Source organism: Pseudophryne corroboree, chromosome 1 (assembly GCF_028390025.1).
Source record: "Pseudophryne corroboree isolate aPseCor3 chromosome 1, aPseCor3.hap2, whole genome shotgun sequence".
NCBI classification, from domain to species: Eukaryota; Metazoa; Chordata; class Amphibia; order Anura; family Myobatrachidae; genus Pseudophryne; species Pseudophryne corroboree.
The window spans coordinates 844,859,785-844,885,337 of record NC_086444.1 but is presented as its reverse complement, the minus strand read 5'-3'; the positions used below and the strand labels follow the sequence as shown (position 1 = coordinate 844,885,337).

At 47.8% G+C, this 25,553-nt stretch overlaps 1 protein-coding gene across 11 annotated transcripts in view; it reads left to right on the top strand.

Annotated features, from left to right (window-relative positions):
• CENPC (centromere protein C) overlaps positions 1-25,553 on the top strand; it is a 755,709-nt gene that overhangs the window by 164,211 nt on the left and 565,945 nt on the right. For 3 of the 11 annotated variants that reach the window (XM_063919916.1, XM_063919914.1, XM_063919917.1), the window contains one exon: positions 22,242-22,306. The exons of the other annotated variants lie outside the window; for them this stretch is intronic. In XM_063919916.1, coding sequence (XP_063775986.1) covers positions 22,242-22,306 — 65 coding nt within the window. The remainder of the gene's footprint in view (positions 1-22,241; positions 22,307-25,553) is intronic. 11 annotated transcript variants of the gene reach the window in all.

The following is a 25,553-nucleotide window of genomic DNA, read 5'->3' as shown; positions in this document are numbered from 1 at the left end:
ACCACGGAGCCCAGCCCGAGAGGCTGGGGAGCAGTCACACAAGGAAAAAATTTCCAGGGAGTGTGATCAAGTCTGGAGACTTTTCTCCACATAAATATACTGGAGCTAAGGGTAAATTTATAATGCTCTAAGCTTAGCAAGACCTCTGCTTCAAGGTCAGCCGGTATTGATCCAGTGGGAAAAACATCACGGCAGTCGCCCACGTAAACAGACAGGGCGACACAAGAAGCAGGAGGGCAATGGCAAAAACTGCAAGGACTTTTCGCTGGGCGGAAAATCATGTGATAGCACTGTCAGCAGTGTTTCATCCCGGGAATGGAAACTGGGAAGCAGACTTCCTCAGCAGGCACGACCTCCACCCGGGAGAGTGGAAACTTCATCGGGAAGTTTTTTCCACATGATTGTAAACCGTTGGGAAATACCAAAGGTGGACATGATGGCGTCCCGTCTGAACAAAAAACGGGACAGGTATTGCGCCAGGTCAAGAGACCCTCAGGCAATAGCTATGGACGTTCTGGTAACACCGTGGGTGTACCAGTCGGTGTATGTGTGCCCTCCTCTGCTTCTCATACCTAAGGTGCTGAGAATTATAAGACGTAGAGGAGTAAGAACTATACTCATGGCTCCGGATTGGCCAAGAAGGACTTGGTACCCGGAACTTCAAGAGATGCTTACAGAGGTCTTATGGCCTCTGCCGCTAAGAAGGGACTTGCTTCAGCAAGTACCATGTCTGTTCCAAGACTTACCGCAGCTGCGTTTGTCGGCATGGCGGTGGAAAGCCGGATCCTAAGGGAAAAAGGCATTCCGGAAGAGGTCATTCCTACCCTGGTCAAAGCCAGAAAGGAGGTGACCGCACAACATTATCACCACATGTGGCGAAAATATGTTGCGTGGTGTGAGGCCAGGAAGGCCCCACAAAGAAATTTCAACTCGGTCGTTTCCTGCATTTCCTGCAAACAGGAGTGTCTATGGGCCTCAAATTGGGGTCCATTAAGGTTCAAATTTCGGCCCTGTCGATTTTCTTCCAGAAAGAATTGGCTTCAGTTCCTGAAGTCCAGAAGTTTGTCAAGGGAGTATTGCATATACAACCCCCTTTTGTGCCTCCAGTGGCACTGTGGGATCTCAACGTAGTTCTGGGATTCCTCAAATCACATTGGTTTAAAACCAGTCAAATCTGTGGATTTGAAGCATCTCACATGAAAAGTGACCATGCTCTTGGCCCTGGCCTGGACCAGGCGAGTGTCAAATTGGTGGTTTTTTTTTCTCAAAAAAGCCCATATCTGTTTGTCCATTCGGACAGGGCAGAGCTGCGGACTCGTCCCCAGTTCTCTCCCTAAGGTGGTGTCAGTGTTTCACCTGAACCAGCTTATTGTGGTGCCTTGCACCTACTAGGGACTTGGAGGACTCCAAGTTGCTAGATGTTGTCAGGGCCCTGAAAATATGTTCCAGGACGGCTGGAGTCAGGAAAACTGACTTGCTGTTATCCTGTATGCACCCAACAAACTGGGTGCTCTTGCTTCTAAGCAGACTATTGCTAGTTGGATGTGTAATACAATTCAGCTTGCACATTCTGTGGCAGGCCTGCCACAGCCAAAATATGTAAATGCCCATTCCACAAGGAAGGTGGGCTCATCTTGGGCGGCTGCCCGAGGGGTCTCGGCTTTACAACTTTGCCGAGCAGCTACTTGGTCAGGGGCAAACACGTTTGCTAAATTCTACAAATTTGATACCCTGGCTAAGGAGGACCTGGAGTTCTCTCATTCGGTGCTGCAGAGTCATCCGCACTCTCCCGCCCGTTTGGGAGCTTTGGTATAATCCCCATGGTCCTTTCAGGAACCCCAGCATCCACTAGGACGATAGAGAAAATAAGAATTTACTTACCGATAATTCTATTTCTCGGAGTCCGTAGTGGATGCTGGGCGCCCATCCCAAGTGCGGATTATCTGCAATACTTGTACATAGTTACAAAAATCGGGTTATTATTGTTGTGAGCCATCTTTTCAGAGGCTCCGCTGTTATCATACTGTTAACTGGGTTTAGATCACAAGTTGTACGGTGTGATTGGTGTGGCTGGTATGAGTCTTACCCGGGATTAAAAATTCCTCCCTTATTGTGTACGCTCGTCCGGGCACAGTACCTAACTGGCTTGGAGGAGGGTCATAGGGGGAGGAGCCAGTGCACACCACCTGATCGGAAAGCTTTACTTTTGTGCCCTGTCTCCTGCGGAGCCGCTATTCCCCATGGTCCTTTCAGGAACCCCAGCATCCACTACGGACTCCGAGAAATAGAATTATCGGTAAGTAAATTCTTATTATTGACATTATATTCTTTTCTCTCCAAGTGCGCCAACATAAAAGACAATCTTGTTCTTTTGTACTTCAGTATTATTGTCTTAGGCACCACCCCCATTTTTCTATATTCTATTTAGTGACGTTATGAATATTTGGGGATTAAATAAGAAATAAAACTTGTGCAGAAGTATACTATCCCTTTTTACCCTCCTTTTCTTTCTCTTATGAAAATACCTATATGTACCAATAGCACCTTTTCGTCAGTCCTATCTCAGGTGCGCAATCTTCCAGCAACATTTTCAGTTTCAGGCACTACCCTTTGGGCTTGCCACAGCTCCAAGGGTGTTTACCAATATTATGGTGGTAATGGCAGCTCACCTTCGTCATCAGGGAATACGATTTTTTCCATACCTAGATGACCTGCTAATCCTGGCACAATCCCATGAGACTCTCCAATGCTATCTGGCTCATAAATTGTACAAAGTACTCCCTAATTCCATCCGAGCGGATTACGCACCTAGGGGCTTTATTGGATACCAGGCTTCAGAGAATCTTTCTAACTCTGGACAATATATCCACAATACAAAGTCCTCAATCGTCAAAGATTCACTCGCAGTCAGATGGCAATGAGGGAGGTAAGCCGCACAGTAAGGTGGCCAGAACTTCATATCTAGCTGGGTCCTTAGTATTCATACCCGGAATCCTAAATTGGGAAGAAGACTTTCTCAGCCAGCACGACATTCATGCAGGTGAATTTGCCTTGCACTCAGAAGTCTTTCAGATTCTGGTAAACAAATGGGGTCTGTCATATGTGGACCTTATGTCTTCACATCAGACCAACAAGGTACCAGCATATATGGGTCAAGAACAAAGAAACCTGAAGCAACCTTCGTGGATGCCCTATCAGTGAGATGGAAATTTCATCTGGCATATGTCTTCTCACCTATCTCACTGTTACCCAGGGTGATTCGAATATTCAAACAGGAAGGAGGTGCTTTGATATAAATAGCTCCGGCGTGGCCCAGACGAAATCGGTACATGGATCTGCAAAGGTTATCTGTGTATGCTCCGTTCCTACTTCCGCAATGACCAGATCTACTGATTCAGGGTCCCTGTCTCTACCAACACTTGGATTTGACTGTCTTTGATGGCTTGGCACTTGAAACATCCATATTAAAAGCAAAGGGCTTTTCACAGGCTGTTATTCAGACGATGCTTAAAGCAAGGAGACCATCCTCAGCTCGCATCTGTTACCGGATAGCGCATGCTTATTTTTAGTGGTGCTTTTCCAGAAAAGCTGATCCAAGGTCTTTTAGAGTTTCTTCAGAGTTTCAAGTATTCTAGCGTTCCTTGAAGCTGGAATGGGCCGAGGTCTCCACATAGCTTCCCTGAAGGTACAATTATCAGCATTAATCATTTCTCTATCGTCCTAGTGGATGCTGGGGTTCCTGAAAGGACCATGGGGAATAGCGGCTCCGCAGGAGACAGGGCACAAAAAGTAAAGCTTTTCCGATCAGGTGGTGTGCACTGGCTCCTCCCCCTATGACCCTCCTCCAGACTCCAGTTAGATTTTTGTGCCCGGCCGAGAAGGGTGCAATCTAGGTGGCTCTCCTAAAGAGCTGCTTAGAGAAAGTTTAGCTAGGTTTTTTATGTTACAGTGATTCCTGCTGGCAACAGGATCACTGCAGCGAGGGACTGAGGGGAGAAGGAGTCAACTCACCTGCGTGCAGGATGGATTGGCTTCTTGGCTACTGGACATTAAGCTCCAGAGGGACGATCACAGGTACAGCCTGGATGGTCACCGGAGCCGCGCCGCCGGCCCCCTTGCAGATGCTGAAGACAGAAGAGGTCCAGAATCGGCGGCTGAAGACTCCTGCAGTCTTCTAAAGGTAGCGCACAGCACTGCAGCTGTGCGCCATTTTCCTCTCAGCACACTTCACACGGCAGTCACTGAGGGTGCAGGGCGCTGGGAGGGGGGCGCCCTGGGAGGCAAATGAGTACCTATAAAGGCTAAAAATACCTCACATATAGCCCTAGAGGCTATATGGAGATATTTAACCCCTGCCTGATTTCTCAAAATAGCGGGAGACGAGCCCGCCGGAAAAGGGGCGGGGCCTATCTCCTCAGCACACGGCGCCATTTCCTCTCACAGCTCCGCTGGTCAGGACGGCTCCCAGGTCTCTCCCCTGCACTGCACTACAGAAACAGGGTAAAACAGAGAGGGGGGGCAAATTTATGGCGATATTTTTATATAACAAAGCAGCTATAGGGGAGCACTTATTATAAGGCTATCCCTGATATATATATAGCGCTTTTGGTGTGTGCTGGCAAACTCTCCCTCTGTCTCCCCAAAGGGCTAGTGGGTCCTGTCTTCATTAGGAGCATTCCCTGTGTGTCTGCTGTGTGTCGGTACGTGTGTGTCGACATGTATGAGGACGATATTGGTGTGGAGGCGGAGCAATTGCCAAATATGGGGATGTCACCTCCTAGGGGGTCGACACCAGAATGGATGCCTTTATTTATGGAACTACGGGATAGTGTCAACACGCTAAAGCAGTCGTTTGACGACATGAGACGGCCGGACAATCAATTAGTGCCTGTCCAGGCGACTCAAACACCGTCAGGGGCTGTGAAACGCCCTTTGCCTCAGTCGGTCGACACAGACCCAGACACAGGCGATGACTCCAGTGGTGACGGTGACGAATCAACCGTATTTTCTAGTAGGGCCACACGTTATATGATTTTGGCAATGAAGGAGGCGTTACATTTAGCTGATACTACAGGTACCACTAAACAGGGTATTATGTGGGGTATGAAAAAACTACCTATAGTTTTTCCTGAATCAGAAGAACTAAATGACGTGTGTAATGAAGCGTGGGTTGCCCCTGATAAAAAGCTGATAATTTCAAAGAAATTATTGGCATTATACCCTTTCCCGCCAGAGGTTAGGGAGCGCTGGGAAACACCTCCTAGGGTGGACAAGGCGCTAACACGCTTATCTAAACAAGTGGCGTTACCCTCTCCTGAGACGGCCGCACTTAAAGATCCATCAGATAGGAGGATGGAAAATATCCAAAAAAGTATATACACACATGCAGGTGTTATACTACGACCAGCTGTAGCAACTGCCTGGATGGGCAGTGCGGGGGTAGTTTGGTCAGAATCCCTGATTGAAAATATTGATACCCTGGACAGGGACAATATTTTACTGTCGTTAGAACAAATAAAGGATGCATTTCTTTATATGCGTGATGCACAGAGGGATATATGCACACTGGCATCACGGGTAAGTGCTATGTCCATTTCGGCCAGAAGAGCTTTATGGACGCGACAGTGGACAGGAGATGCGGATTCAAAACGGCATATGGAAGTTTTGCCGTATAAGGGGGAGGAGTTATTTGGAGTCGGTCTATCAGATTTGGTGGCCACGGCTACAGCCGGGAAATCCACCTTTCTACCTCAAGTCACTCCCCAACAGAAAAAGGCACCGACTTTTCAACCGCAGCCCTTTCGTTCCTTTAAAAATAAGAGAGCAAAGGGCTATTCATATTTGCCACGAGGCAAAGGTCGAGGGAAGAGACAGCAACACGCAGCTCCTTCCCAGGATCAGAAGCCCTCCCCGGCTTCTACAAAAGCCTCAGCATGACGCTGGGGCTTCTCAAGCGGACTCGGGGACGGTGGGCGGTCGTCTCAAAAATTACAGCGCGCAGTGGGCTCACTCGCAAGTAGATCCCTGGATCCTGCAGATAATATCTCAGGGATACAGGTTGGAATTAGAGACAGATCCACCTCGCCGTTTCCTGAGGTCTGCTTTACCAACGTCCCCCTCCGAAAGGGAGACGGTGTTGGAAGCCATTCACAAGCTGTACTCTCAGCAGGTGATAGTCAAGGTACCTCTTCTGCAACAAGGGAAGGGGTATTATTCCACTCTTTTTGTGGTACCGAAGCCGGATGGCTCGGTAAGGCCTATTCTAAATCTGAAGTCCTTGAACCTGTACATAAAGAAGTTCAAGTTCAAAATGGAGTCACTCAGAGCAGTGATAGCGAACCTGGAAGAGGGGGACTTTATGGTATCCTTGGACATCAAGGATGCGTATCTCCACGTTCCAATTTACCCCTCACACCAGGGGTACCTCAGGTTCGTTGTACAAAACTGTCACTATCAGTTTCAGACGCTGCCGTTCGGATTGTCCACGGCACCTCGGATCTTTACAAAGGTAATGGCCGAGATGATGATTCTTCTTCGAAGAAAAGGCGTATTAATTATCCCATACTCGGACGATCTCCTAATAAGGGCGAGGTCCAGAGAACAGCTAGAGATGGGATTAGCACTGTCTCAAGAAGTGCTAAAACAGCACGGGTGGATTCTGAATATTACAAAATCCCAGTTAATGCCGACAACTCGTCTGCTGTTCCTAGGGATGATTCTGGACACGGTTCAGAAAAAGGTTTTTCTCCCGGAGGAAAAAGCCAAGGAGTTATCCGAGCTTGTCAGGAACCTCCTAAAACCAGGAAAGGTGTCTGTACATCAATGCACAAGAGTCCTGGGGAAAATGGTGGCTTCTTACGAAGCGATTCCATTCGGCAGATTCCACGCAAGAATTTTCCAAAGGGATCTGTTGGACAAATGGTCAGGGTCGCATCTTCAGATGCACCTACGGATAACCCTGTCTCCAAGGACAAGGGTGTCTCTTCTGTGGTGGTTGCAGAGTGCTCATCTATTGGAGGGCCACAGATTCGGCATACAGGATTGGATCCTGGTGACCACGGACGCCAGCCTGAGAGGCTGGGGAGCAGTCACACAAGGAAGAAACTTCCAGGGAGTATGGACGAGCCTGGAAACGTCTCTTCACATAAACATTCTGGAACTAAGAGCAATATACAATGCTCTAAACCAGGCAGAACCTCTGCTTCAGGGAAAACCGGTATTGATCCAGTCGGACAACATCACGGCAGTCGCCCATGTGAACAGACAGGGCGGCACAAGAAGCAGGAGGGCAATGGCAGAAGCTGCAAGGATTCTTCGCTGGGCAGAGAATCATGTGATAGCACTGTCAGCAGTGTTCATCCCGGGAGTGGACAACTGGGAAGCAGACTTCCTCAGCAGACACGATCTTCACCCGGGAGAGTGGGGACTTCATCCAGAAGTCTTCCACATGCTGGTAACCCGTTGGGAAAGACCAATGGTGGACATGATGGCGTCTCGCCTCAACAAAAAACTGGACAGGTATTGCGCCAGGTCAAGAGATCCGCAGGCAATAGCTGTGGACGCGCTGGTAACGCCTTGGGTGTACCAGTCGGTGTATGTGTTTCCTCCTCTGCCTCTCATACCAAAAGTATTGAGAATTATACGGCAAAGAGGCGTAAGAACGATACTAGTGGTTCCGGATTGGCCAAGGAGGACTTGGTACCCGGAACTTCAAGAGATGATCACGGAAGATCCGTGGCCTCTACCTCTAAGGAGGGACTTGCTTCAGCAGGGTCCCTGTCTGTTTCAAGACTTACCGCGGCTGCGTTTGACGGCATGGCGGTTGAACGCCGGATCCTAAAGGAAAGAGGCATGCCGGAAGAAGTCATTCCTACTTTGATTAAAGCAAGGAAGGAAGTAACCGTGCAACATTATCACCGAATTTGGCGAAAATATGTTGCGTGGTGCGAAGATCGGAGTGCTCCGACGGAGGAATTTCAACTGGGTCGATTCCTACATTTCCTGCAATCAGGATTGTCAATGGGTCTCAAATTGGGATCTATTAAGGTTCAAATTTCGGCCCTGTCGATTTTCTTTCAAAAAGAATTGGCTTCAGTCCCTGAAGTCCAGACCTTTGTTAAGGGAGTGCTGCATATACAGCCTCCTGTGGTGCCTCCAGTGGCACCGTGGGATCTAAATGTGGTTTTGGACTTCCTAAAATCTCATTGGTTTGAACCACTAAAAAAGGTGGATTTGAAATATCTCACATGGAAAGTGACCATGCTTCTAGCCCTGGCTTCTGCCAGGAGAGTGTCAGAATTGGCAGCTTTATCTTACAAAAGCCCATATCTGATTTTCCATTCGGACAGGGCAGAACTGCGGACTCGTCCGCATTTTCTCCCTAAGGTGGTGTCAGCATTTCATCTGAACCAGCCTATTGTAGTGCCTGCGGCTACAAGTGACTTGGAGGACTCCAAGTTACTGGACGTTGTCAGAGCATTAAAAATATATATTGCAAGGACAGCTGGAGTCAGAAAATCTGACTCGTTGTTTATATTGTATGCACCCAACAAGATGGGTGCTCCTGCGTCTAAGCAGACGATTGCTCGTTGGATCTGTAGCACAATCCAACTTGCACATTCTGTGGCAGGCTTGCCACAGCCTAAATCTGTAAAGGCCCACTCCACAAGGAAGGTGGGCTCATCTTGGGCGGCTGCCCGAGGGGTCTCGGCATTACAACTTTGCCGAGCAGCTACGTGGTCAGGGGAGAACACGTTTGTAAAATTTTACAAATTTGATACTCTGGCTAAGGAGGACCTGGAGTTCTCTCATTCGGTGCTGCAGAGTCATCCGCACTCTCCCGCCTGTTTGGGAGCTTTGGTATAATCCCCATGGTCCTTTCAGGAACCCCAGCATCCACTAGGACGATAGAGAAAATAAGATTTTACTTACCGATAAATCTATTTCTCGGAGTCCGTAGTGGATGCTGGGCGCCCATCCCAAGTGCGGATTATCTGCATAAATTGTACATAGTTATTGTTAACTAATTCGGGTTATTGTTGCAGGAAGCCATCTTTCAGAGGCTCCGCTGTTATCATACTGTTAACTGGGTTTAGATCACAAGTTGTACGGTGTGATTGGTGTGGCTGGTATGAGTCTTACCCGGGATTCAAAATCCTCCCTTATTGTGTACGCTCGTCCGGGCACAGTACCTAACTGGAGTCTGGAGGAGGGTCATAGGGGGAGGAGCCAGTGCACACCACCTGATCGGAAAAGCTTTACTTTTTGTGCCCTGTCTCCTGCGGAGCCGCTATTCCCCATGGTCCTTTCAGGAACCCCAGCATCCACTACGGACTCCGAGAAATAGATTTATCGGTAAGTAAAATCTTATTTTTGTTCCAAATGGAAAATTACAAATTTGCAAGATGTTCGCAGGTTTTTCCAGGGAATGCTTCACATTTTACCTCCATTTGTACCTCCAACAGCTCCTTGGGACCTGAGACTGATGCACAGGGCGCTTCAGGATGCCCCATTTGAACCCCTGCAACGCGTTGATCTCAAATGGTTGACAGCTAAAGTTCTCTTTCTACTGGCAATTGCTTCAGCTACAAGAGTATCAGATTTAGGGGCACTGTCATGTCGCTCCGCATTTCTGGTATTCCATCCAGACAGAGCGGTTCTCCGAACCAAGTCTAGATATCTTCCTAAGATGGTCTCAAAGTTCCATCTTAATGAAGAAATAGTAGTTCCGGCCTTCCAATTGCCCGATCTCTTTGTGGGAGATTCATCATTGGACGTAGTTTGTGCATTAAGGATCTACATCGATCGTACCAGTACCATCAGAAGAATAGACTCTCTCTTTGTTCGATACGGATTTCACCAGAGTGGATGGCCTTCCAGTAAGCAAACATTGGCTCGTTGGCTTCGGATGACTTTCTCAGAAACTTACTCTAAAGCCGATCTCCCTATCCCGGATAATGTCTCTGCCCATTCTACCCGTTCATTAGGTCCTTCATGGGCAGCCCACTGTGGTGCCTCAGCTGAGCAACTCTGTAAGGCAGCCACAAGGTCATCCATAAAAACATTTGTTAGACATGATGCCTTTGATACGTTTGTCTCTCAGGATGCTGCGTTTGGTCATAGGTTTCTCCTTTCCAAACAGAAGCATCCCCTTCCTTAATTGCTTCTTTGGGACATCCCAATGTAAATCCTGTGGATAGTCTGTGGAACCTGAAGGAGAAAACAAGTTACCATGGTTAACTCTTTCTCCGAAGTCCACAGTATCCACAGGAAACCAACCCTAACGCTCCTTCCTTCTGGTATATACGTGTGTGTGTGTGTGTGTGTGTGTTCTCGCCTGAATAGGTCTTCCTTCTCAATATAATCCTGCTCCTACCTTGGGCTTTGTAACAAACATTGGGGCAGATGTATTAACCTGGAGAAGGCATAAGGAAGGGATAAACCAGTGATATGTGCAAGTTGATAAAGGCACCAGCCAATCAGATCCTAACTGTTAATTTACATCTTGGAGCTGATTGGCTGGTGCCTTTATCGTCTTGCACATATCACAGGTTTATCACTTCCTTATGCCTTCTCCAGGTTAATACATCTGCCCCTAAATTCCCTGGGCCAGGAGACTGGGTTATAGGGAGGCTGGACCGATGCATGCCTCAACAGCTTTAACCGAGTGGTGCCCGTTCCTCTGACGCCACCTACAACCCAATGTAAATCCTGTGGATACTGTGGACTTTGGACAAAGTTAACCATGTTAAGTCTACCATAACTCTTGTTTTCTTTGTTATTGTGGTCACTTGGCACTTAAGCACTTTTTCGAAGCATGCAATAATTTAAGGTAATGGGTAGGAAGCTAAAGTGGCATAGGAATTGCTATTTGTCTAGTGTAGTACATGGGGAACAGTGGGTGTCTGCAATTTGTTATTGGTGGTAGTGGTGGAGTATCTATAAATTATTCGTACTGTGAGGATGGATAGTATTAGTGCCAAGAATGGTTGATTTAGGAGTGGCTCAGATGTGTCCTCCTACACCAAGTGCCTTTTATGCCATATGGAATGAGATGCCCAGCTCATTTTCTTTTTTACCTTAGGAACTACATATTGCGGTTTAGGGTGTTAACGTTCTATTATTTATTTTCCACTTTTATGTCTTCTCTATATAGCTTGTAGCCACAGTTTTCCAAACAAGATTACATTTGTTTATATGGTATAAAAAGTTTTGTTTGTAGCTGATAATTTATAACCATGCCTCTCATGAGGATATGTACAGTATACCGGGTGGTCTGTAAGGGTACCATGTATTAGATAACAATATTTCTTAATCATTGGATTATACAACCAGCTCTGTACAGTTACTCAGTGACACTATTTTAATTCTATAACTTTACCCTGTTCTTGCTTTAATCGGGTACTGCAATAACTCCTGCCATATCTCATCTGGCTACATTGATTCTTAAATATTATTGTCTCTCATAAGATACACATCTTTAAAATAAATACTGTGATTTGATAGTGTGTATATGATTAGATCAATTTACCGTAATCTGACTAATATAACGATCATCAGACCAGTGGCTGTACACTAGGAAGAAACATTTACCAAAAAATGGATGATCTGGCGCTGTTAGGTGCTGTGGCTCTAATGCTGCTGCTATACCGTTAAGTGTAGTCACACCCAAACCATGAATTACAGAAAAGAAACAACAATAGCAGCGCTAGCGTGATACTGAATAAAATATAATAAGAAGGATTGAGTGATAAAATTCTTCACATTTAATAGGATATAAAATTAAGCCTCATTAAAACTATATTCAGTATCACGCTAGCGCTGCTATTGTTGTTTCCATTCAGTGGCTGTACACTGATTATAATAGCTATAACACCCTCCTCCACTCCTAGATAACATTATTTCTTCTTCAGGATCCATGGTCTCCACGGGGTTAACATTGGGGGTATGCTTGGTGGAGACCCGGATTATCACTGAACAGCAAATGCGTTGAGCCTCCCAAGATGCACTGGGTCCCTCTTCCCTCATACCCCTCCCACAGCTCAGACTCTTCAGTTTTGTTTTGGTGCCAGCAGGAGCTGGTCACTGTTTAACAGTGGGGCTGCATGCTGCAGCATAAGCTTTAATTTCTCTAACGTCCTAGTGGATGCTGGGGACTCCGTAAGGACCATGGGGAATAGACGGGCTCCGCAGGAGACAGGGCACTTTAAGAAAGAATTAGGATACTGGTGTGCACTGGCTCCTCCCTCTATGTCCCTCCTCCAGACCTCAGTTTGAATCTGTGCCCGGACGAGCTGGGTGCTACTTTGTGAGCTCTCCTGAGCCCTGGGCAGCAATTGGGAACCTCTTGGCAAAAAGCAGCATATATACAGTTGGGCACTGTATATGAGCATGAGCCCCCGCCATTATTTTACACACAAAACGCGTGACAGAAGCCCGCCGCTGAGGGGGCGGGGTTTCTTCCTCAGCACTCACCAGCGCCATCTCAGCGCTCCGCTGAGAGGAAGCTCCCCAGGCTCTCCCCTGCAGAATCACGGTAGAAAGAGGGTAAAAAGAGAGGGGGGGCACATAAATTTGGCGCAAAAACAGTAATACAGCAGCTACTGTGTTAACACTAAGTTACTGTGTGATTCCTGGGTCATATAGCGCTGGGGTGTGTGCTGGCATACTCTCTCTCTGTCTTTCCAAAAGGCCTTTGTGGGGGAACTGTCTTCAAATAGAGCATCCCCTGTGTGTGTGGTGTGTCGGTACGCTTGTGTCGGCATGTTTGACGAGGAAGGCTATGTGGAAACAGAGCGGGTACAAATGAATGTGGGGTCGCCGTCGATGCGCCGACACCCGATTGGATGGATATGTGGAAGGTTTTAAATGATAATGTTAATTCCTTGCCTAAAAGGTTGGATAAAGCTGAAGCCTTGGGACAGTCAGGGTCTCAACCCATGCCTGATCCTACATCACAGAGGCCGTCAGGGTCTCAGAAGCGCCCACTATCCCAAATTGTTGACACAGATATCGACACGGATTCTGACTCCAGTGTCAATGGCGATGATGCAAAGTTGCAGCCTAAAATGGCTAAAGCCATCCGTTACATGATTATAGCAATGAAAGATGTGTTGCACATCACAGAGGAAACCCCAGTCCCTGACAAGAGGGTTTATATGTATGCGGAGAAAAGGCAAGAGGTGACCTTTCCCCCTTCACATGAGTTAAATGAGTTATGTGAAAAAGCTTGGGAATCTCCAGATAGAAAACTGCAGATTTCCAAACGGATGCTTATGGCGTATCCTTTCCCGCCAACGGACAGGTTACGCTGGGAATACACCCCTAGGGTAGACAAAGCTTTAACACGCTTATCCAAGAGGGTAGCCCTGCCGTCACAGGATACGGCCACCCTAAAAGATGCTGCGGATAGAAAGCAGGAGGGTATCCTGAAGTCCATTTATTCACATTCAGGGACCTTACTACGGCCGGCGATTGCGTTGGCCTGGATGTATAGTGCTGCAGCAGCATGGACAGATACCTTATCTGAGGAACTTGATACCTTGGACAAGGATACTATATTACTAACCCTGGGGCATATAAAAGACGCTGTCCTATATATGAGAGATGCTCAAAGAGACATTAGCCTACTGGGCTCTAGAATAAATGCAATGTCGATTTCTGCCAGAAGGGTCCTGTGGACTCGGCAATGGACAGGCGATGCCGACTCAAAAAGGCACATGGAGGTGTTACCTTACAAGGGTGAGGAATTTTTTGGGGACGGTCTCTCGGACCTGGTCTCCACAGCTACGGCTGGAAAGTCAAATTTTTTGCCATATGTTCCCTCACAACCTAAGAAAGCACCGTATTACCAAATGCAGTCCTTTCGATCACAAAAAGGCAAGAAAGTCCGAGGTGCGTCCTTTCTTGCCAGAGGCAGGGGTAGAGGAAAGAAGCTGCGCAATACAGCTAGTTCCCAGGAACAGAAGTCCTCCCCGGCTTCTACTAAATCAACTGCATGACGCTGGGGCACCACAGGCGGAGCCAGGCCCGGTGGGGGCGCATCTCCGAAATTTCAGCCACAAGTGGGTTCACTCCCAGGTGGATCACTGGGCTATAGAGATTGTGTCTCAGGGATACAAGCTGGAAATCGAAGAGATGCCCCCTCACCGTTACCTCAAATCGGCCCCGCCAGCCTCCCTCTTAGAGAAGGAAATAGTGTTAGCTGCAATTCACAAATTGTGTCTCCAGCAGGTGGTGGTAAAGGTTCCCCTCTTTCAACAGGGAAGGGGTTACTATTCGACAATGTTTGTGGTACCGAAACCGGACGGTTCGGTCAGACCCATATTGAATTTAAAATCCCTGAACATATACCTGAAAAGGTTCAAGTTCAAGATGGAATCGCTCAGGGCGGTCATCGCAAGCCTGGAGGAGGGGGATTTTATGGTGTCTCTGGACATAAAGGATGCTTACCTTCATGTCCCCATTTATCCACCTCATCAGGAGTACCTCAGATTTGTGGTACAGGATTGTCATTACCAAGTCCAGACGTTGCCGTTTGGTCTCTCCACGGCACCGAGAATATTTACCAAGGTAATGGCGGAAATGATGGTGCTCCTGCGAAAGCAAGGAGTCACAATTATCCCATACTTGGACGATCTCCTCATAAAGGCGAGGTCCAGAAAACAGTTGCTGATCAGCGTAGCACGCTCTCAGGAAGTGTTACAACAGCACGGCTTGTTTCTGTATATTCCAAAGTCGCAGCTGATTCCTACGACGCGTCTGCCCTTCCTGGGCATGATTCTGGACACAGACCAGAAGAAGGTTTTTATCCCGACGGAGGAGGCTCAGGAACTCATGACACTGGTCAGAGACCTCCTAAAACCAAAAAAGGTGTCGGTGCATCACTGCACACGAGTCCTGGGAAAGATGGTGGCATCATACGAGGCCATTCCCTTCGGCAGGTTCCATGCGAGGACCTTTCAGTGGGATCTGTTGGACAAGTGGTCCGGATCGCATCTACAGATGCATCGGCTGATCACCCTATCCCCCAGGGCCGGGGTGTCTCTTCTGTGCTGGCTGCAGAGTGCTCACCTTCTCGAGGGCCGCAGATTCGGCATTCAGGACTGGGTCCTGGTGACCACGGATGCAAGCCTCCGAGGGTGGGGGCAGTCACACAGGGAAGAAATTTCCAGGGTCTGTGGTCAAGTCAGGAGACTTGCCTTCACATCAATATCCTGGAACTAAGGGCCATATACAACGCGCTAAGTCAAGCGGAGACCCTGCTTTGCAACCAACAACATTACCGCAGTGGCTCATGTAAACCGCCAAGGCGGCACAAGGAGCAGGGTGGCGATGGCGGAAGCCACCAGAATTCTTCGATGGGCGGAGAATCACGTACGAGCACTGTCAGCAGTGTTCATTCCGGGAGTGGACAACTGGGAAGCAGACTTCCTCAGCAGGCACGACCTCCACCCGGGAGAGTGGGGACTTCATCAAGAAGTCTTCGCGCAGATTGCAGGTCGGTGGGAACTGCCACAGGTGGACATGATGGCATCCCGCCTCAACAAAAAGCTACAGAGGTATTGCGCCAAGTCAAGAGACCCTCAGGCGATAGCTGTAGACGCACTAGTGACACCGTGGGTGTTCCAGTCGGTTTATGTGTTTCCTCCTCTTCCTCTCATACCCAAGGTGCTGAGAATCATAAGAAAAAGAGGAGTGAGAACAATACTCATTGTTCCGGATTGGCCAAGAAGGACTTGGTATCCAGAGCTACAAGAATTGCTCACAGAGGACCCATGGCCTCTGCCTCTGTTGCAACAGGGGCCCTGTCTGTTCCAAGACTTACCGCGGCTGCGTTTGACGGCATGGCGGTTAAACGCCGGATCCTAGCAGAAAAAGGCATTCCGGATGAGGTTATTCCTACGCTCATAAAGGCTAGGAAGGACGTGACTGCTAAACATTATCACCGTATATGGCGAAAATATGTTGCTTGGTGTGAGGCCAGGAATGCCCCTACAGAGGAATTCCAGCTGGGCCGTTTCCTTCACTTCCTACAGTCGGGAGTGACTTTGGGCCTAAAATTGGGCTCCATTAAGGTCCAGATTTCGGCCCTATCCATTTTCTTTCAAAAAGAACTGGCTTCTCTTTCTGAAGTTCAGACGTTTGTAAAGGGAGTGCTGCATATTCAGCCCCCGTTTGTGCCTCCAGTGGCACCTTGGGATCTTAACGTGGTGTTGAGTTTCCTGAAATCACTCTGGTTTGAGCCACTTAAAACCGTGGAGTTAAAATTTCTCACGTGGAAGGTGGTCATGCTGTTAGCCTTGGCTTCAGCTAGGCGTGTGTCAGGATTAGCGGCTTTGTCACATAAAAGCCCCTATCTGGTTTTCCATGTGGACAGGGCAGAATTGCGGACCCGTCCACAATTTCTGCCAAAAGTGGTGTCGTCTTTTCATATGAACCAACCTATTGGGGTACCTGTGGCTACTCGTGACTTGGAGGATTCCGAGTTGCTAGATGTGGTCAGGGCTTTGAAGGTTTATGTGGCCAGAACGGCGAGAGTCAGAAAAACTGAGTCACTGTTTATCCTGTATGCACCCAACAAGCTGGGTGCTCCTTCTTCAAAGCAAACTATTGCTCGCTGGATCTATAACACTATTCAGCAAGCTCATTCTGCGGCTGGATTGCCGCTACCAAAATCCGTAAAAGCCCATTCCACAAGGAAGGTGGGCTCTTCTTGGGCGGCTGCCCGAGGGGTCTCGGCATTACAGCTTTGCCGAGCAGCAACTTGGTCGGGTTCAAACACTTTTGCAAAGTTCTACAAGTTTGATACCCTGGCTGAGGAGGACCTTGTGTTTGCTCATTCGGTGCTGCAGAGTCATCCGCACTATCCTGCCCGTTTGGGAGCTTTGGTATAATCCCCATGGTCCTTACGGAGTCCCCAGCATCCACTAGGACGTTAGAGAAAATAAGATTTTACTTACCGGTAAATCTATTTCTCGTAGTCCGTAGTGGATGCTGGGCGCCCGTCCCAATTGCGGACCTCTTCTGCAATACCTGTATAAAGTTATTGCTTACATAAGGGTTATGTTATGGTTGCATCTGGGTTTATCTGATGCTCTGTTGTTGTTCATACTGTTAACTGGGTAAGTTTATCACGAGTTATACGGTGTGATTGGTGTGGCTGGTATGAGTCTTACCCTGGATTCCAAAATCTTTTCCTTGTACTGTCAGCTCTTCCGGGCACAGTTTCTTTAACTGAGGTCTGGAGGAGGGACATAGAGGGAGGAGCCAGTGCACACCAGTATCCTAATTCTTTCTTAAAGTGCCCTGTCTCCTGCGGAGCCCGTCTATTCCCCATGGTCCTTACGGAGTCCCCAGCATCCACTACGGACTACGAGAAATAGATTTACCGGTAAGTAAAATCTTATTATTTTTGGTCAACTGAGCATATAGAGCTTGGCAGTACAGGGGACGCCAGCGCTGATGCTCCATTACCCCCACTGGCGCTGCGACACCAGCCACGCTACGTGATTTTTGCGGGACCCTGGCACCTTCTACTATCAGAGGCACCCCGGACTACATCTGGAACCGTGGTGGACAAGGTAAGGCGGGTTCCCAATTGCAGGACACGCAATTGCAGCAGTCCTATGCCGCTGATCACGGGAGACAGAGCCGCGGCGCTGACTTGATCCCAGACCTTTGCGTGAACTTGAGACCCACTAGACCACAAGGTCTAAACCTTACTGCCGCTGAGGTCTAAAATTACAGGCCAGGGAACTGGTGGTGGATGTCAGCAAGGGGAGGTCAGCGCTTTCCCAGCGACCTCTCCCCAGCCCAGGGTGCCATTCTGCTGAGGTCTTCCCACCCTGGGCTGCTCCCTGCACCCTCCTTCACAGAGACGCTGGGCAGCCATTTCAAATACTCTGCAGTTCTCCGGAACTCTGGGTTTGGGCTCCCTGTATACCTCACCTTGGAGTCAGGTTATCCATAGTTATGCATTTTACCAGCTCTAACCTCATAGCTGAGTAGTTATTAGTCCACAGTGCAGTTAAATTGTAATTCTGCATTGTATGTGAATTATGCTAGTTCTTCTGTCTGTTTTTCTCTCTTCTCTGTACATTATATTGCTTTACTGTACCTTTCTTCCTATAGTAACCCTTGAATACTGGTCTTTGTAAGGTTTACTCAGCCACATATTAAAGTGCATTGTATTTGTGCAGGCTTATTGTCGCATACCATTCTCCGTTACACGCTACACATTACTGTATTGTGTGTGTACACTCCTTGAAGTTATGTCTAACAAAGGCATGTCAGCTAAACTGACTGGGGCACCTACTCAGGTAGCATGTAGAACCTGTAACACATAGGTTTTTCCTCAGGATTTATTACAGAAGCCTCCTTGGGTATCTTTTTCTAACATTCTGGCTGATATTGCTGACAATATTGCAACCTCACGTGTGGCTCTCTCTGTGGATCTCCCACAGCCAACATAGCCTGTTTCTCCGCCCCATCCGTTCCTCCTCACTGGTTAGACATGTTTTCTAACTCTATACAGAGTCTGGCTGCTGCTTCTGCTGCATTTCAGAACATATTACAGGGCCATGTGACACTGCCTACTGCTACTGCCACTAAGTGTACTGTGCTGTCATCAGTCTACGCTACTCTCAGATTCTGAGGAATCTCTGCTGCAGCAGAAATGGCAGAGGTGTCAAATGCAGACTCCCCCTCTGGGGAAGAAGAGGTACAGTCCAAATTTTTATTTGGCTGCTTTAGTTAGGACGGTTAAATTCCCACTCCAGTTGGAGGATACTGTACCAGACCAAAAATTAAGGATACTCTGTGCAAATGACAGAAAGTGGTAGTAGCTGAGTTTCCACACACTGATCATTTCTCTGAAGTTATGAATAAGGCATGGAAAACGACTAGTAAGAAGTTTATGGTTTCAAAAAGGCTGAGCTCCTTTTATGTGTTACCAATATCTGACTGTGCAAAATGGGAAAGTCTACCTACTGGGGATGCTCATGTGACATGTTTGATTAGAAGTCCCATTTTTCCAAATCCTACTGTGTCGTCCCTTAAGGAAACTCCGGATAGACAATTTCACGTGTGTTTTTAAAATCTTTATATTCCCTTACAGGTGCCACAGCCAGACCTGCTACGGCCTGGGTGGCTAAGGCCATTGAAAACTGGGCTGTTGCCCTTCACCCTAGCACGAAGCAAGTGTCGCTAATTGCCCACATCAGAGATGCTGCCTATTACATATGGGAGGCTGCTCTGGATACTGCTCTACTAGCCTCTAAGGCTTTTGCTGCTTTCATATCAGCACACCACATTGTGTGGCTTCGTTCCTGGAAGGCGGACTCTTACACCAACAAAGCCCTGGAAGCACTAACATATACTGGCAAATTTATTTTTGGACCAGAATTGGACAAGATTGTCACTAACCTGGCAACTTCAAAAACAGCTTGCCTACCCTCAGCTTCCCCTGCGCGGCCTCGGACTTCATCCTTTTTCCCTCAGGGCATGGGCAGAGTTCAGACCGTCCCTTGACTATCTCACCCCGCCAATGCCTCAAAGCGTAAAACCAAACAGGACTGGGAAGCCCAACTACCAAAACAGAGGATAAAAACCCTCTGCCTGACGGGGCGGGCATCCCCCCTGGAAGGCCGACTTCTTCAGTTCACCCATGCCTGGCGTCCGATCACAACAGATGCCTGGGTCCAAGAAGTGGTCGCTCACGGGTATGCTTTCTTCTTCCTGAAGCGTCCTCCCAGACAATACTTTTCTACCCGTCCACCAGCAGACCTCAACAAAGCCAAGGCGCTGAAGGTGGTCATTCACTCCTTAATACAATTGGGTTTCATTATACCTGTTCCAGTGTCTCAAAAGGGCCAGGGGCTGTATTCTACACTCTCTTATTTTGTTCAGAAACCCAATGGGTCTCATCGTCCCATTCTAAATCTAAAATTGCTGAACAGATACCTCAAGTTGCTCAGGCTCTATATGGAAACTCGACGATCCATTATCCTGGCTGTGTGGCCTGGGGATTTTATAGTCTCCCTGGATATACAGGATGCTTACCTCCAAGTATCTATAGCACCATGTCATCAACAATATCTCCGATTGCTGTCCTTCGTCAGCATTTCAAGTTCCAGGCCCTACCCTGTGATCTCTCCACAGCCCCCAGGGTGTTCACCAAACTCATGGCGGTGATTGTGGCTCATGTCCGACACAGGGAAATTCGGATTCTTCGTTACCTGGACACCCTACTTCTTCTGGCATATTCTCTAGAAGTCCTCCTAGAGTTTATTACCATGTCTGGCACTTACTTTCAGTGGTGTGCTTATCGCAACTGTGATCCTGTGGAATTTCGGCTTCCTAGACTTCTGGCATTTTTACAGGCAGGACTTACCATGGGTCTCCGCCTTGCATCTACTTAAAGTTCAGGTCTCTGCTCTGTCCGTTTGGTTCTAGAAGAGACTTGCTCCCTTACTAGCTGTACCTTCCTTCCTGCAGGGAATACTCCGAATACAACCTAACTTTGTTCCTCCGGTGGCTCCTTGGGATTTGTCTTTGGTACTGTGGTCCTTACAACAGCCTTTCTTTGAACCATTGAATACTTTGAACCTCAAATGGTTGACCGCTAAACTCTCTTCCTATTGGCCATCGACTCAGCCCACAGGGTCTCTGACCTGCTGGCACTCTCCTGCACTTCCCCCCCCCCCCCCCTTTATTTTTCATAATGACAGGGCTGTTCTTCTGACTAAGCAGGTATACCTACCTAAAGTAGTATCCAAATTCAATATCAACGTACCTATCATGGTACCGGTCTTCCAGGAACCTGTCCTTTCTTAAGAAGAAGCTACGTTAAATATGGTCCGTGCTCTGAAAATCTGTGTGGTCCGTACTAGTTCCATTAGGAAAACGGATTCCTCATTCATTCTCTATTGATTCCATAAGCGGGGCTTTCTAGCCAATAAACAAACGTTGGCTCTGCATGATCATCTCACATGCTTACATGCAGGCTGATCTTCCTGTTCCAAGTACAGTCTCTGCTCACTCTACTCGCTCTGTGGGTCCTTCTTGGGCAGCCCACAGTGGCGCGTTTGCTGATCAACTATGCAAGGCCGCTTCTGCCCACACGTTTCTTAGGTTCTATGCCTTTGATATGTTTGTCTCTCAGGATGCAACCTTTGGCCGCAATGTCCTCCTCGCACCTTGATGGTTCTGAGATCGCATTGCAACCCTGACTCATGCGCAATGCTTATGCAGCGCGTGCATAGTCCGATAATCATCCTTATTTGCGATTTTGCTAAATTGCCACTGAAGCTGAATAAGGCTCATGATCTGAAAGAAGAGACTCCTCTATTTATAATGTGGGTGCCCCGAGTGTGTAGGTGCCAAGGTAGCACCTCACCAATCTCCTGACTTCACTAAAGTTTCTGTAGCGCAGTGTTAATTTGATCATTATCAGACAACAACCATTAAGGGGCCACAACATTTGAGAGAGGAGACTACACTTTTAAAGGAGGTAACCCCTGAAGTCGGAATGGTGGAAATGGCTGCATAACTGCGCTTCTTAATGATTTCTGATGTATAGGGGGTATTTTCTGTAGATCACATATGATCACTAGAGTATAAATTCTCAGGAACCACATGCAAGTTAAAATTAGTTTTAGATACTGTTGGGGGAGTGTCTCTGATCTGCTGGGCTCCCCAAAACTGTCCTCAATTGCTTTGTTGTGTGCTGATGGAGCTGACCTTATTCTAGCATGCATTGATGAAGACTTTACCATCGGCTCTAACATTATTAAATATACTGCAAATCTGTGTGTACACTAGGAAATAAAAGCATGGGGATTGTGTTCATATTTTGATCAAAACATTTAAGCTAGCAGCCTGTACAGTATTTGTAGCGAACAGCAGTGCTAAACCTACCAAGCTTGACATGAAGTACAGTACAACTTTGTTTTGACTGTAAGGGGCAGATTGAATTAGTCGGATGTTGACTCGTGGTCTGTTACACAGTGCTAAGTGCTAGGAGGGTGCAATTGCTGCCTCTTGGCTGCTTGTGGGTAGCTTGCAATATTCTAATAGTTCTTGCACTTTACATAGACAAGTCAACATGCATTTAACTGAATCTCCCAGTAACTGTTTTAGCCAAACTGCAGCATTGAATGTGTTTGTAAAATAAACCAAGCATTGTGAAGATTGTTATTGTCTTCTGTACGTTTTATTTTCCTGTGTTTCTCTCACCTCAGGTGCTGATGAATCATTTGCTTTAAGTTCATTTTCTGATGGTACCGGAATTCACAGTAGTAAACAGGTGAGTCCAGACTTGTGGGGCTAAGCGTAATAGCCTGCAAGTTGTCGGAGGTGCAAGACTGGATGGCTTTGCATTGTAAATGATTGCTGCTTTAGAAATATTGCTTTACAATGCTTTGCCGTTTTACAGTGCCTTGTAAATGACTGCCTGAAGTCTGGAACTCATGACATCATCAAATACGCCTTTGTTGTGCTTTGCCGGGCTTTTACTGTAGATGTCTTTAGTTGTTTGTGGGACAATTCCCAAGGGGCCACAGGCGGGACATAGGGAGGTTGAATCATTCTGCCTTTAGTATTGTCTTCAGCAAGTGAATTGCATGCTCAGGTGATTGACTTGGCCATTGCAGAATATTACCCTCAAACAACTTTTGTGTTGCTTTTACACTTTGTCATTGTCCATCTGTACTGTGAAGCACTGTTCAATCAGCTTTGTAGAATTTGACTGAATCTAAGCATATATCTCTATACACTTCAGATTCATTGGCTGCTTCTGTCTTCTGTCACATCATCAATAAACACTAGTGACCCAGGCCCAAATGTGTTAAATCTTCAAAAGTGAAGTGGGGATGTATAAAACGAGATTTATGGTAAGAACTTACTGTTGTTAAATCTCTTTCTGCAAGGTACACTGGGCTCCACAGGGAATTACATTGGGGTGTGGAGTAGCATCTTGATCCGGGGCACCAACAGGCTCAAAGCTTTGACCTTCTTCCCAGAATGCATAGCGCCTCCTCCTCTAACCCCATAACCCCACCTCCGTGCATAGGAACTCAGTTTTTGTTAACCAGTCCAATGCAGTAGCAGGCAAAAGAGACGAACAACTGTTAGTAGCCACTTACTCCACAGGCAGGAGAAAGTGTCAGCGGCTAATGCCATACCATCCCGAAGTGCGTCTGGGTGGGCGCCCTGTGGAGCCCTGTGTATCTCGCAGAGAGAGATTTAACATCGTTAAGTTCTTACCATAAATCTAATTTTCTGCTGCGGGGTACACTGGGTTCCACAGGGAATGACATTGGGAATGTCCTAAAGCAGTTCCTTATGGGAGGGGACGCACTGTAGCAGGCACAAGAACCCGGCATCCAAAGGAAGCATCCTGGGAGGCAGAAGTATCGAAGGCATAGAACCTTATGAAAGTGTTCACTGAGGACCATGTAGCCACCTTGCACAATTGTTCAAGGGTCGCACCACGGCCCAAGAAGGTCCAACCGACCGAGTAGAATGGGCCTTTATGGTAGCAGGAGCTGGAAGACCAGCCTGTACATAAGCATGTGCAATCACCATTCTAATCCATCTGGCCAGGTTCTGCTTGTGAGCAGGCCGGCCATGTTTGTGAAAACCAAACAGAAAAAAGAGAGAATCCGACTTTTTGATGGAGGCAGTTCTCTTCACGCAGATACGGAGAGCCCGTACCACATCCAAAGACCGCTCTTTGGAAGACAATTCCGGAGAGACAAAGGCCGGAACCACAATCTCCTGATTAAGGTGGAAAGAAGACACCACCTTAGGTAAATACAAGGGACGTGTTCTAAGAACCGCCCAATCACAGTGAAAAATCAGATATGGTGACCTACAAAGATAAGGCATCCAAATCCGACACCCGTCTAGCAGAGGCAATAGCCAGCAGAAACAACACCTTACGAGAAAGCCATTTAAGGTCTGCAGATTCAAGAGGCTCACACGGAGACCCTTGCAAGGACTCCAAAACCACCGACAATTCCCAAGGGGCCACAAGCGGGACATAGGGAGGTTGAATCCGTAACACACCCTTAGTGAACGTATGTACAGCAGGTACCGTCGCATTTTTCCCCTGAAACAAACCGACAAGGCAGAAATATGAACCTTGATGGAGGCCAGACGAAGGCCCAAATCAAGGCCCTGTTGTAGAAAGGCCAAAAGTTTGGCCGTACTAAACTTGTAAGCGTCATGATTGTTAGATGCGCACCATGCAAAGTAAGAATGCCAGACACTATGGTAAATCCGAGCATAAGCCATTTCCAGGCCTTCAACATAGTTTGAATGACCGCCTCAGAAAAACTTTTGGCCCTCAAGACGGAAGCTTCAAGAGACACGCCGTCAAAGCCAACTGGGCTAAATCCTGATATACACAGGGGCCCTGAACAAGGAGATCTGGGAGCTGTGGAAGTAGAAGTGGACGCTCTATCGAGAGACCCTGAAGGTCTGAGAACCAATGCCGTCTGGGCCACGCGGGAGCGATTAGCAGCAGGATTCCTTCTTCTTGCTTGAACTTCTGTAATACTCTGGGCTGGAGTGACTCCGGAGGGAACACGTATGGCAGCTGAAAGTTCCATGGAATTGCCAGTGCGTCCACGAACGCTGCTTGAGGATCCCTTGTCCTTGCTCAGAAGACCGGAACCTTGTGATTGTGTTGAGACGCCATCAGGTCCACATCTGGAAGGCCCCACCTGTCCACGATGAGTTGAAACACTTCTGGATGGAGGCTCCACTCTCCGGCGTGTACGTCCTGACAACTGAGAAAGTCCGCATCCCAGTTTAGGACCCCCGCAATGAATACTACCGATATGGCTGGCAGATGGCGTTCCGCCCATTGTAAAATCCGTGATACCTCCCGAGATCCACCTTGATGATTGATGTATGCCACCGTGGTGGCGTTGTCCGACTGCACGTGAACAGGTCCTGTATTAAATACTTGGCCAAGTTCAATGAGTTGAACACCGCCCGCAATTTATCGGGAGGAGAGACTCCTTCTTGGTCCACCGACCCTGAAGGGAGTGTTGCTCCAACATCGCGCACCAACCTCTCAGAATGGCATCCGTCGTCAGAAAGACCCAGTTCCAGACCCAGATCCAGAAGGGACGACCCCTGCTCAATAGTTGGTCCGGAAGCCACTAGCTCAGTAACAGACGGACCTCCGGAGACAAGCAGATCATTTGAGACCTGATTCGGTGAGGCAGGACTTCCCACTTGGCAAGAAACAGCTTCTGCAGAGGGCGGGAATGGAATTGAGCGTACTCCACCATGTCGAAAGCCGACACCATGAGACCTAGCACTTGCATTGCCGAATGTATCGACACTTGCGGACTAGATAGGAAGCATGGAATCCTGTCCTGAAGCTTCAGGACTTTCTCCTGAGACAAGAACAACCGTTTGTTGTTAGTGTCCAACAGCGCCCCCAGGTGCACCATGCTCTGAGCAGGGACCAGGGAAGATTTCTTCCAGCTGATGAGCCACCCGTGGGCTTGCAGAAACTGGATAGTCAAATCCAGATG